We start from the raw sequence: 13,347 nt of genomic DNA, 5'->3' as shown, positions 1-13,347 counted from the left end.
GGCAGCGAACATCATCAAGGCGCCCGGATCCTGAACAAGTAATCTTAAAAAGGGATGGGCATGTTATTTTCTCGCCTTTGAAACCCCCAATGGAGATGAAATTTTGGAACATCCGTTCGTTGGACCAACTAAAAAGGTCCTTGATGTCTTGGTTAGAGGGAGATTACCAACCTGGTGAAGTCATCAGAAGGATTCAGAGGCTTAGAACAAGGTTCTCATTTGAAACTGGAGAAACGATACGTTGGTGGGTTGAAGTTGAAAGCGATATTGATTGCATCCAAATGATGCACGGATCAGACGACATAGTGTTAACTGTTGTAATTTCTTAGATTTTAATGGTTGTTTGTCATGTTGTTGTTGTATTTGTTATTGTTCTAGTACTTGTTCTTGTTTTAGTACTTGTTTTTGTTCCAGTATTTGTTTTTGTTTTAGTAATTGGTGTTGTAATGTTAGATGTTTGTGTTTGTTGTTCAAGTGTCATCTTCTATTTGGAATAAAAAGTAAACTTTAATGATAAATAGCATTGGTACACAGATTTATGAATATGAAAACTAAGTTGTGGAACTAGATCCACGATATGGACATTTGTTCTTATTATGCCCTAGTTGTCTACATATGCTACACTTCCTCTGCATTTTCTCTGCGACGTCCATTTCAGTTCTAATGCGCCTGCTATTTGGGCGACCACTTTTATTCCGCCGCATCGATTCGTTGTGCCAAACAATTTCCCCGTCATACTCTGGCCAATACGCCTCCAATGCTACCACCGGAAAGGGATTGTCGTATACATTGAGCAATGTTGCAACTTTGTAGATGGGAGACACTAGCGATAATGCATCGAAGTGGCTGTGTGAACACGCTGCAATGACATGGGAACAAGGCATACGATAGGCCTGAAATTGACCACAGTCGCACCAACGGTCTGGTATTAGGACCCTATAATCTTGTCTGGGCAGCCCTTGGTTATGGTCAATTGTTTCCTTGACACTAAAAGTATGGCCATGGCGGTCGAATTCGGTAACCCGATGGCTGCTGGCTTTGGCAGATTCCTGCCTCATAAACTTCATGCAGGCATCACTATATACTTGACTCGTCTGCAACACTTCATGCCAGCGCCTGCCTCTTGTTACGAACAACGTTGCCATCCGAAAATAGGTCGCACTCACCAATGCGGTTATCGGGAGGTTACGTATGCCCTTAAACACGCCGTTCATTGATTCCACAAGATTTGTTGTCATGTGGCCCCACCTCACCCCATCGTCGTATGATCTAGTCCACTTCGCTCTGTCGATATTATCGATCCACCTCCCTGCATCAGAATTTGCCAACACTATTTCCCGACGGTAGTATTGGAATCCAGGTTGGTTTAATGCATACCCCGCATTTATCAAATGTTGCTTCAAGAAGTTATCCTTGAACTCCCGCATAAAATTTTGAGCAATATGCCTGATGCAGTAGACATGGGTAGACGGGGGGTCATGCCAACCATTTGCTGGATTATTGTATGCACTGTCTATTGAAGCGTGCCTGTCAGAAATCACACAGATGTCAGCTTGTGGAGTCACGTGCGTTCGGAGATTCTTAAGGAAGAAACTCCAAGCAGCAGCCGTTTCTCCTTCTACCAATGCAAAGACTATTGGGAAAATATTAGAATTTCCATCTTGTGCGACCGCCATCAGTAACGATCCTTTGTATTTCCCATACATCCAAGTTCCATCGACTTGAACAAGTGGTTTGCAGAATGTGAAACCGATGATGCAGGGACGGAATGCCCAGAAAAGTCTATGGAATATTCCATTACCTTCTATACGAGTTCCGTCAGGGGATTGTGCCGGCAAGGTCTCCATTATAGAAACCGTCCCAGGTGAATACAATCGTAGTGCAGCCAGGTAGCGTGGTAGTTGTTTGTATGATTCCTCCCAGTTACCGTATACCAGTTCAATTGCCTTGGTTTTCGCTAACCAAGCCTTTTTGTATGACGGTGTATATTTGAAAACAATCACACAATGGGAGATAATTGTTTTGACCTTCAGTGACGGGTCAGCCTCAACTAGAGGTAATATGGAATGGCAGATCATATCATGGCTAAGTTTGCGATGATCCTGTGCCATGTTGGTGTTGACGCAAATGTGAGCTTGAGAAATTGACCCTATCACCCACGCATTATGTTTCTTCTTGTACGATGCCATCAACCTATACCCACACTCCGGATTTTTGCATACAATAACGTATCTTTCCGGATTTGATTTGATAACATCGTAGTCAACACAGTTTTTCAAGTGCCAGTTCTTTATTGCTAACAGACACTCTTCCTTGGTCCGAAATTGGTCACCCTTCTTTAAGTCCTCATCAGACCTCATATATGGGTTGTAGAACATATCTGATGAGGGCTCATCCTCGCCCAAGTTAAGTGTTGTGAAGTGCGCAGGCGGTGAGTAGCGTTGCGCTATAGGTATTTGAACTTGGTCTTCGTCTTCAGAATCACGGTTCACCAAGTCATCAACCACGTCTTCAGCATCATCAACCACATCGTCTTCAACGTGGTGCTCAACATCTTGTTCGTCATCAATCACAGGATCAATAACCTGTGACTGAATATTCTGAGCTGGTTGAGATTGTTCCAACACAATGTACAACACTATGTATTCGTAACCAGAATACTCATGGTTACGAAACATGTATTGTGTCTCCATGTCATTTTGAATCAATGACTTATAAAACTTGACAGAGTTATTTTCTGAAAAAAAAGGTTGTTGATAAAAAATTTGGGACACGGGTTGCCTTAGTTTGGACTCAATCTTCCTTTTCAGATAAGAGAAGTCAGCTCCTCTATTTAGACAAAAACGAGTGCATTCGGTGTTTCTAAATAGGAAGCCAGACATGTCACATTCATAAGTCTCACCATTGACGTGAGCTTTGATTTTGTATTGTGAAGAAGATGACATGTTTTGTGAAGGTTTTGTGAAGGTTTTGTGAAGATATCGTGAAGGTTTTGTGAAGGTTTTGTGAAGATATTGTGAAGGTTTTGTGAAGGTTTTGTGAAGATTGTTGTGAAGATATTGTGAATACCTTTGTGAAAATGTGTGTGAATATTTATACTGCAAGATTCCGACACATCTTTGCATGCATGTCTTCAACCAAGCCTTCCCCAAGAGCAACGCATGAAAAACTTGGACACGTGTAAAGCATGCAAGAATCTTGCAGGCTAGGTGGAGCTGCATGCATGTAATAATTTTGACACGTCTACTGTCTATCCATCAAATGTATTCTCCACAGAGTCTGAACTTAGTCTCAGAGATTCCCACGCATGCCTGTTCCTCAAAAGTATTCACCACCAAGTCTGCAAGATTCCCACGCATGCCTTACACGTGTCACACCTTTGAATGCAACACTCCCACCTAGTCTGTACCAATGCATGCCAACCTATCCACCTAGCCTCCACCTAGCCTGAACTTAGTCTCAGAGATTCCCACGCATGCCTTACAGTCTCGGCTTTAGCTTTGCTTGCACCAAAAACTTAAACTTCTTGAACTTCCAATACTAAATATCACACTTCCAATACTAAACTACCTCTTTTTTCCATTATGTGTTTAAAATAATATTCAATCTTATTTAAGCTTAATAATTTATTTTAAACAACCTGATTATTTATTTTAAATAATATTCCCACGCATGCCTTCCACGTGTCACACCTTTGCATGCATGTCTTCCACCAAGTCTTCCCCAAGACAAGACAAGTGCAACCTAGTCTGCACCAATGCATGCCAACACTACCACCTAGCCTGCACCTATTCTGCAAGATTCCCACGCATGCCTTCCACGTGTCACACCTTTGCATGCATGTCTTCCACCAATTTATATATATATATATATATTAATTTACATGTGTATAAATATTTATTTACACATATATAAATTAATTTTTTTCCAAAAATTTATAAATAATATTAATTACTTATAAATTAAATTAATATATATAAAAATTAATATATATATATATATATATATATATATATCTTATAAATAATTTTATTTATATATATGTTAATATAAATTGATATAATTTATAAAAAATATAAATTCATAAACTAAAAAAAATTAAAAAAAAAAAAAACATATTTAAAAAAAAAAAAGAAGAAAGATTTAAGGGTAGGCGCCACTCCTAGTGGCGACTTGCCCTACCCTTTAAGGGTAGGCGCCAACTAGGGTGGCGCCTAGGTGTATATTAGGGCAAAAATTATCCATTTTTGTAATTTTTTTTAAAAAATGTGTATTTTTGAAATTTTTTTAAAAATTCTGGATATTAAAAAAAAAAATTCTCCAGTGACGTCGATATTTATATCGAAACCAATTTTTTTTTTTTTACTTTTTTCACGTGTGCATATTTAAAAAACAAAAAAAACTAATACTTAGAATGAAAGTATAATACAAAAACATATTAAATATGAATATTTATCTTATTTTATTTCTATTGACTGTGTAAATAATATTATTATTTTAAAAATATGTAAATAAAAAATCTCATAAAGTTATAGCACGGTTAGAAGAAAAAAAAATTTGTCTGGACATTATTATTTTAAAAATATCTATTTTAAATTAATTCAGACGTTTTAGATTCATAATATACTCAATGGTATTTATGATATAGTTATTTAAAAATTAGTTATAATGTTTATTATGGTAATGGTAAAGCTAAATGTATTTCTTATTATATACTATATTTAATTGAAGCAAGAGAAATAAAAATTGAAAAACCAATTCATTTGGGCTTAAAATATTCTGGTCCAAATAATCTAAACCGGGCTTTTATATATGGGCTTGAACCTAAAATCCAATTTCACAACAAAACTAAATTAGGGTTTCTATCATATTTATACAATCAAAAACCTCATACACTCTACCGAGGCTCCGGCGACGCTCAGAGATCAAGCCTACCATTTCCCATTCTCTCAGGATGGTTTCTTTCAGGGTTAGATAGAATCAAATCCTTTATGAAAATTGAAGCTTTTTTTTCCTGTTGATTCTTTCGTTTTATATGAAATGATCTTTGTTGGTTTTTGGTTTTGCAGTTCCATCAGTACCAGGTGGTTGGGAGAGCTCTCCCTACGGAATCAGATGAACACCCGAAGATTTATCGTATGAAGCTTTGGGCTACCAATGAAGTTCGCGCCAAATCCAAGTTCTGGTAAACAAGTTTAATTTTCAATTCATCTTAAGTTTTCGTTCATTTTAGCTAGATCTTGTAAACGATATGAGATTTCAGCCCATGTATTATTTTCTAGAATCATGAACTCGTAGATGGATGTTCCGTTATAAATTTTGGATTTTTTTAGGTATTTCTTGAGGAAGCTGAAGAAGGTGAAGAAGAGCAATGGTCAAATCCTTGCTATCAACGAGGTAAATTCTCACTCAACATTTCTGTGATTTGCATTTTTTTATATCTGGATATGAGGTTTTGGTAGTTACTCAATCTTGTTTGGAGATGTTAAAACAACTGTGAAATTTTGTGATTTTGCTCAAAATGTGGTTACCATAATCAAATGATATTACCACTGCTTTGGTGTGCACATGTTTGACACAACTTTTACTGTTGTGTTTGTTGTTAGGCAAATGTTAGCTATATTTTTTAGTTGTGTTTTGCTTCCATCTTTATATTGACTATGTATATTGATTATGGAGTTTAATTCTATAGCGTAGATGCATATAACATCATTTGTACAGTATTCTTATTTCTTCTTATGTGTCTAATGCTTTTTCTTATGATGCCTAGTTACAGCTTCCCATCGTATTAAGCCATAATCTGTGTAAATATTCCTTCTAGCAAACTGTTATATTTCCTTCCTAGTGTTCTACCCAGTCCTTGTATGTGTGTATTTTAAAGTTGAATGTAAATGGTTACTATGTTTTCATAACCAGTTGCACCTGTTTTTTATTCTTGAATTTGCTCTTTCTCAACATCTTTAGATACTTTGATTGTCCATGTAGCTTATATACAGTTGAGAAACTTCATTGTAGTGCCATGATTTATCGTTTAAAATACATGTGTCTTGAAATGCCTTTTGTATATATGCTGTATATTTTAATTGTAGTGGGAAATACATGTGTCTGGAAATGCCTTTTGTATATATGTGGTATATTTTCTGATGGTAATTTTTGAGGTTTGATATTGTTGATTAAACACATACACAACGTTTTCTCACAAGTGGTTTTTGTTCTCAGATTTATGAGAAGAACCCAACCAAGATTAAGAACTATGGTATATGGTTGAGGTACCAGAGTAGAACTGGCTACCACAACATGTACAAGGAGTTCCGTGACACCACTCTTAATGGTGCTGTTGATCTGATGTACAATGAGATGGCTTCCCGCCACAGGGTCCGTTTCCCCTGCATTCAGATTATCAAGACTGCCACCATCCCAGCTAACCTCTGCAAGAGGGAGAGCACCAAACAATTCCACAACTCCAAGATCAAGTTCCCATTGGTTTTCAAGAAAATCAGACCACCAACAAGGAAGCTCAAGACCACATACAAGGCCAAGAAGCCCAACTTGTTTATGTAATGTGGTTGAGTGTTGAAAGTATCTAGGTTATCTTCAAACATTTCTGTTGTTTATCTATTGCCTGATTTTGCTATGAGGATGTTTAGACCATTTTTGGTTTCAAATATTTTTATTTGTGTTGGATATTTTCCCAATTTTGGAGTAGAATTTGACTTATTTATATTACTGTCAATCTAAAGACCATACTTGCTTGAAATATACGCTATTGTTTGCTAAAATTTCCAAACTTTTTTAACAAGGGATGCTCCTGTTGGGGTGCATCCAAGTTATCTTTTTTTAGGGATTCAAAGTAACTACCTTATTGTAAACGTAAGATCTCTTCTCTTCTATAAGTAGTTAAAACATGAGCCTGTTTCATACTTGTTTTTGAAATTCATTCAATCTAGCGCTATATTCTTTGACACATTTTTTGTTTGGATAGGTACTATTACTCTCGTAAACTTTATCCTATATTGAATTGCTTCAGTTAATTTTGAAAACTTTCTCCTTTCTCAAGGAGAACCTAGGAACAAAGAATTATATTATGATGTTCTTATTTGAACTATTTTGGTGTCTGTTACAATTAAGAATATTTAGTGTGAAAAAAGATCTCCTTAAGTTAGCCCTTGATTTGCATAAAAGAACACTGAAAATTATTCTGAAATCCGCCCTTAAAACGGATGATCTTAAGCCAATTAACTTTGAAACTGATGATCTTAAGCACTCTGAAATTTGTCTAGAGTCACTTATTTCTCAAGCCTTTTCAACAGTATCATTAGTATGATATTCTTGACAGATAATTTTTCCTAGGATTGAGTATTAAAAATAATATTTTTCTTATATTATTTTGTACTTACAATTATTTAAATGAATCATTTATATTTTTTTGAATATCCTTTCAGTCCATTAAGTTTTTTTTTAAAGCAAGTCTCATTCAATATCACATCTATAATCCAAATAATTCTTATATTTTTTTAGTTCAATCTATGATAATGCCCTTGCCTACAAATCTGCCCCCTCTTCTATTTTGGGTTTGATGCTGATAGATTATTTTATGAAACAAATTGGTTCCATTTGTTTTCACTTGCTCTTGACTAATTCAACTTCGAAAGTAACATTGTCAAATTAATCTGCTACATTTTCATCACAATTATTCTTTCTCAATGTTGCATTACCCACACACCACCCTTCACCTCAATATCTATTCTCTCACTGGCGCGATTCTCTCTCTCTCTCTCCAAAGGGTTTCTTCATTCTCCAGCACGACTTCTTCCTTCTCTGTGTTTCGGTTTGGAGACTTATGGATGATGTTTTATTTTGAATTCTTATGTTATTTGATTCTTTATAGCCATGGTTTACGAAAAATCTTACATTCAAAAGTTATTGCAAACTTGTTTTCACAACTTGTTCTCATCAATCTGTGGAAATAGACCAGAGATGGAAGATGTTATTGCTGTTAAACCTCAACTTTTACAAGTCCCTTTGCAGATGCTCATGGATGACGACAAACATATAAATGAAAACTCAAAACACTCACCAGCATTTTTCAGTGACTATGATGGACACAGAGGTTTTCAGGTATGCGTCTTAATCAAATCAAACAATTTGTTAATTGAAAATTTAATTTATTTCTATGAGAATGTGTTATTTTAATAGGTTGCTAATTACTGCTGGGAGCGTGTTCATTCCGTGTTGATTGAGAAGATTGAAGCTCAATAATCAAGTTTGACAGAAACAAATGAGAAAAATGGTTGACAGGAAGATGGGAGGAAAGTATTGTTCAACTGTTTTCAGAAAGTAGATGACGAGGTTGGAGGAACTGGTGCCGGTAGTAGCCGAAGTAACGGCGGGGGATCCGAGTCTAACATTGAACCTATTGCTCATGCGACCGTTGGCTCCAATAACATTTCCTTAAAGAAAAAATAACATTTCTCTATTGTTATTTTCTGCACCAGTTCACTGTTAATGAGTTGTTAAGGTGGATAGTAGAAACTCTTTAACAGATACTGATGTTCATTTTAGTTTATGACTAATATCATTTTTCCATTATATGTGCTGAAGCTTAAATATCGAGGGCTTCAAAATTGCCTTCTCATGAAATGAATTATTGTTTCTTGCGAGATCTTTTGGAAAAGTTATCATTATTAATTGACATGGAAATTGCTCAATCATGCTTTATTTATAACATTTATGCTTTGATGTATACATAAATGATGAATGACCTTTAGCTAATCCAAATGCTCCTTCATAATTTGTAGCTGCAATTTGCATTACTTATTATAGATATAACATCTCTATATCGATATATTAAACACACATACATAAATTGAATGTAAGTTTTTTTCCTGTGTCAACAATCATGGTTTTGTTTACAGTGAATGTAATTTAATGTAAATTCATATACATATGAGATTTTGCCAAAATCCAACCTTTTTTTCAATGGCAATTATAGTTCTTATGTCTGAAGTCATCAAGTAACTGTACTCTTTGGAAAATTATGTCTAGAGATATATCACTTTGCAAAAAATTGTTGTAAAATGTGATTAACAGTATGTCAAGTTTGTTTTTTAATTGTAAACTCTCAAATTTTTAGTTTTAAAAACTATGATTTATAAATGATTTATAAAGTAATTGGCAACATCAATTTGAGAGTTATCTGCGCACAGTATTTACAGAAGTTCCTTAGGCGATGCTAAGTTGTCAATCAAGTAAGTAGTAAGACCTAACCAATGGAATTGGAACCAAATTATATCAACACATTTTTTTAAGGTGTGACACTGAAGCATCAATAATATGTGTGTTTTTAAAGTTGATATATAGGGGATGCTTCTTTTATTTCTTATTTTATGTTTCTTTTCATAACTTAAAATAAAACAAATCCTACTAAGTATGTCTTAACTTTAACCAAATCCTATTTTATGTTTCTTTTATTCTCGAAATGTTTTATAAACTCAAAATTAACTCCATCTGATATAATTCAAGTTAGTTAATCATTTGGTTAGAAAGTTAGTTATAAATATATGTATAGTGTAATTTAGATTTATCAATTCAATAAAATTATCTTTCACTCTCTTTTTTCCCTCTTATTCCTTCCTCACATAAGTGAACCAACATTAACAAATTGATATCTAGAGCTCCTGGTTCACTTTCTTGATCGAAAATTCAAGAACTGTACGTTAGGGGTTGTGTTTTTTGGGATCGTGAACCGTGTTTGTTACAAGATGAATGATAGTAATGGTATTATCAATTCTCTTCCAATTCTTGAGGAAAAATTAGATCCGATGGAGAAAACATATGCAGTAATTGTTTGGTTTTCAAAAAAATCCTAGAAGTGGCAACTAAGGGCGTCCTTGAGCTTGCTAAAAATGCAAACAATGCTCATAAAATTATTCACAAGGATGCGAAGAAGAAAGATTGCAAGACTGCGTTCTGTATTCAATCTGCAGTAGATACGATGAATTTTGATCGGACTTCTCATGCTGAATCGACGAAGGAGGCATTCGATATTATTGCCAAGTATTATGAAGGTGGTAAGAAGATTAAAGTTCAAATTGCAGACATTACGAAGGCAGTAGGAGTTACTGCAGATGGGAGAAGATGAAAAGATTGCAGGCTATGTCTCTAAAGTTCATAATCTTGTTCATCTCATTAAAAGTTATGGTAAAGTCCTAACTGATAAGATGATAGTTGATAAGGTAATGCGTACATTGACCTCTCACTTTGATCACATTATCGTAGCCATTCAAGAATCCAACAATCTTGAAACCTTGAAATTAGAAGATTTGGAGGCACATGAGTTAAGTATTGTCGAGAGAAAGAGGTTTAAGATTTAATGCAAGCACTACAGGTCCAAACATGGAAGAAACATGGTGGTCCCAACAACTTCAAGGGCGAATGAGACAAGACCCAGAGCAAAAAGTCTTGGGTGAATCCTCAAAAGTATAAGGTTGATGATAGGGCTTTTGAATCCTCAAAAAGAGGAGAAGGAACCTCATATCAGAAAGACAAACACGAGAAGAAAAATTTGCAATGCTATAACTGTGAAAAATGGGGTCACTTGACAAAGAATTGTTGGTACAAGAAGGACAAGGGAGCAATAAAAGGCAAGGATGATGAAGGAGAAATCCTTGCACGTCAAGATTCAGTATAATGCTTATGGTTGCAGTTGCAGATGAGTATATTGACTGCAAGACCTGGTTCCTTGATACAAGCTACTTGAATCACATGACTGGTCAAAAAGTGTAGTTTGCAAATTTTGACGAGTCGAAGAAGAGCAAGGTTAGGCTTGCATATAGTAGCTCATTGCAAGCAAAAGGTACTGGCAACATAGTTATTGAAAAGAGTAATGAAGCAAAAGTCATGATCAAAGATGTACTTTATGTACTTGGCATGAAATACAATTTGCTAATTGTTGGACATCTGATCAAAAAAGATTTCTCAGTGGTTATGAAAGATGGAGCCTTTAAATTATTCTCCACCAAAAATAACTTGTTCTTACAATCTCCTATATCAAAGAGCATGACATTTAAGACCCTGATCAGTTCGACTGAGATACAATGCCTAAAAACAGTTGTCGACCACAAGCATAACTAGTTATGGCATTTGAGGTTTGGCCATTTAAATTTTAGGTCACTCAAACAACTGATTACTCAAGATATGGTAATTGGTATACCAAGTCTTGTGATGCCCGACAAACTTTATGAAGGTTCCTTAGTAGAGAAGTAATCCAGAAAGTCATCCGTTTCGACTATGCCAATGAGATCATCCTGCATACTAGAAGTAGTACATTCAGATGTATGTGGCACGTTTGAGGATCATACCATTGGTGGAAACAAGTATTTTGTATCATTTGTCGATGAGTACAATCGAAAGCTTTGGATCTATGTGATCAGGCGCAAAGACAAAGTATTTTCAATCTTTAAGAGATTCAAAATGCTTGTCAAAAATCACAGTGAAAAGAATATCAAGGTTCTACGAACAGATGTAGGTGGCAAATACACATCCAAGATATTTGAAGAATTTTGTGCAGAACATGAGATTGATTATGAGGTAACTGCTTCTTACATGCCTTAACATAATGGAATAGTAGAAAGAGGAAACCAGACCATATTGGATATGACAAGATACATGTTGAAACAAAATAACTTGCCAAAATCCTTACGAGGTGAAGCATTTATTACTACTTTTTATATTCTGAACTGGTGCCCTACCAAGAAAATGAAGAACAAGGTTCCTGAAGAAGTATGGAGTGGAAAACGACCATCAGTGAGTGATCTCAATGTGTTTGGCTCTATTTGCTATAAACATGTTCCTGATGTTAGGAGAATGAAGATTTATGATAAGAGTGAGCTTATGATTCTGGTAGGATATCATAAGTTTGGAGCATACAAGCTATTATATCCAATGAATGATAAGATTGTGATGAGTTAAGACATTGTGATTGATAAGAACTATGCCTAGGATTGTAATTCAGGTGATGCAACTAACAAGCTATTGATGAATTATGTCATTGATGAAGAAAATGGTGAGCACAGATAAATTCTAATTATTGACATTCCAGTCATAGTCAAAGTCTAAGAAGACAATAGAGGGGGTATAGATAACACAAGCCAAATACCTCAAACAACCAAAGTTCTCCCAGCAAGGCTTCAAGACTATGAAGTGGTCAGTGATGATGGAATCACACCAGATAGAGATTTGGTTCATTTCGCTTTACTTGCAGATGCTGAACCAATAAACTATAGTGAGGCTTTAAAGAATAAACACTAGAATGTGACAATGATTGAAGAGTTACAAGCAATTGAAAGAAACAATACATGAGAGTTATTCAAACTGCCAACACACACAAAAGCTATCAAAGTGAAGTGGGTGTTCAAGCTAAAGCATAAACCTGATGAGTCGATTGCAAGACATGAGGCAAGACTAGTAGCTCGATGATTTTTTCAGAGAGCATGACTTGACTACTCTAAAGTATATGCACCAGTAACAAGATTAAATACCGTCAGATTGATGATAGCCTTAGCATGCAAGCAAGACTGGTTGACATTTCACTTAGATGTGAAATCAACATTTTTGAATGCTCCCCTAGGTGAAGTCGTATATGTCTCACAACCTCTTGGGTTTGTGATACAGGAGGAAGCAAGAAAAATGTAAAAGTTGCACAAATCATTTTATGGTCTCAAACAGGCACCTAGGGCATGGAACAAGAAAATTTACTCATACTTAGTCGAATTGGGATTCATCAAATGCAGGTCTGAGTATGGTGTCTATTACAGGTCATGACACAAGATATAACTGTCATCTACTTATATGTCGATGACTTGCTAGTAAGGGGAAATAGCATGGAGAACTTGCTGAAGTTCAAGGAGATGATGAAGAAGGAATTTGAAATGTCGGATCTGTGAAACTTATCGTATTTCCTAGGCATAAAATTTTAAATTACCAAGCATGGTATGATGTTGCATCAAAGGAAGTATACCAAAGAAATGCTCAAGAGATTCAAGATGGATGATTCGAATCCTGCATCCTCACCTGTCGAACCTAATCTGAAACTAGAAAATCATGGAGATGAGGATAAGGTAGATGTCACTTGTTCAAACAAATTGTAGGATCTTTGAGGTATGTATATATATTTCTCAGTCAGATTGGTAAGTAGATACATGGATGAATCAAAGGTGTCACACATGAAGATTGCAAGAAGAATCCCGAGATATCTAAAAGGATCAATAAACTATGGAATCCTGTTTCCACGAGATTCTGAAAGCAAAGAAGTTGTGATTAATTGCTATTCAAATACTGATTAGTGTG

General features: G+C 35.4%; 2 protein-coding genes across 2 annotated transcripts; both read left to right on the top strand.

The window, feature by feature from the left end:
• Nucleotides 1–4,806: 4,806 nt before the first annotated feature.
• LOC127079437 (60S ribosomal protein L18a-2) lies at nt 4,807–6,733 on the top strand. Its single transcript, XM_051019819.1, has 4 exons — nt 4,807–4,969; nt 5,070–5,185; nt 5,334–5,397; nt 6,220–6,733. The coding sequence occupies exons 1-4, from the start codon at nt 4,955–4,957 to the stop codon at nt 6,559–6,561; spliced, it is 537 nt and encodes a 178-aa protein (XP_050875776.1). The 5' UTR covers nt 4,807–4,954; the 3' UTR covers nt 6,562–6,733.
• A 683-nt stretch (nt 6,734–7,416) lies between these two features.
• LOC127079445 (protein phosphatase 2C 7) lies at nt 7,417–8,670 on the top strand. The gene is made up of 2 exons (XM_051019827.1): nt 7,417–8,118; nt 8,197–8,670. Exons 1-2 carry the CDS (start codon nt 7,891–7,893, stop codon nt 8,257–8,259), a joined length of 291 nt encoding a protein of 96 aa, XP_050875784.1. The 5' UTR covers nt 7,417–7,890; the 3' UTR covers nt 8,260–8,670.
• The last annotated feature ends 4,677 nt before the right edge of the window (nt 8,671–13,347 follow it).

The sequence above is a fragment of the Lathyrus oleraceus genome, chromosome 1, assembly GCF_024323335.1.
Source record: "Lathyrus oleraceus cultivar Zhongwan6 chromosome 1, CAAS_Psat_ZW6_1.0, whole genome shotgun sequence".
NCBI classification, from domain to species: domain Eukaryota; kingdom Viridiplantae; phylum Streptophyta; class Magnoliopsida; order Fabales; family Fabaceae; genus Lathyrus; species Lathyrus oleraceus.
Note: the sequence above shows the minus strand (reverse complement) of the source record. Positions and strands in the feature narration are given on the sequence as shown.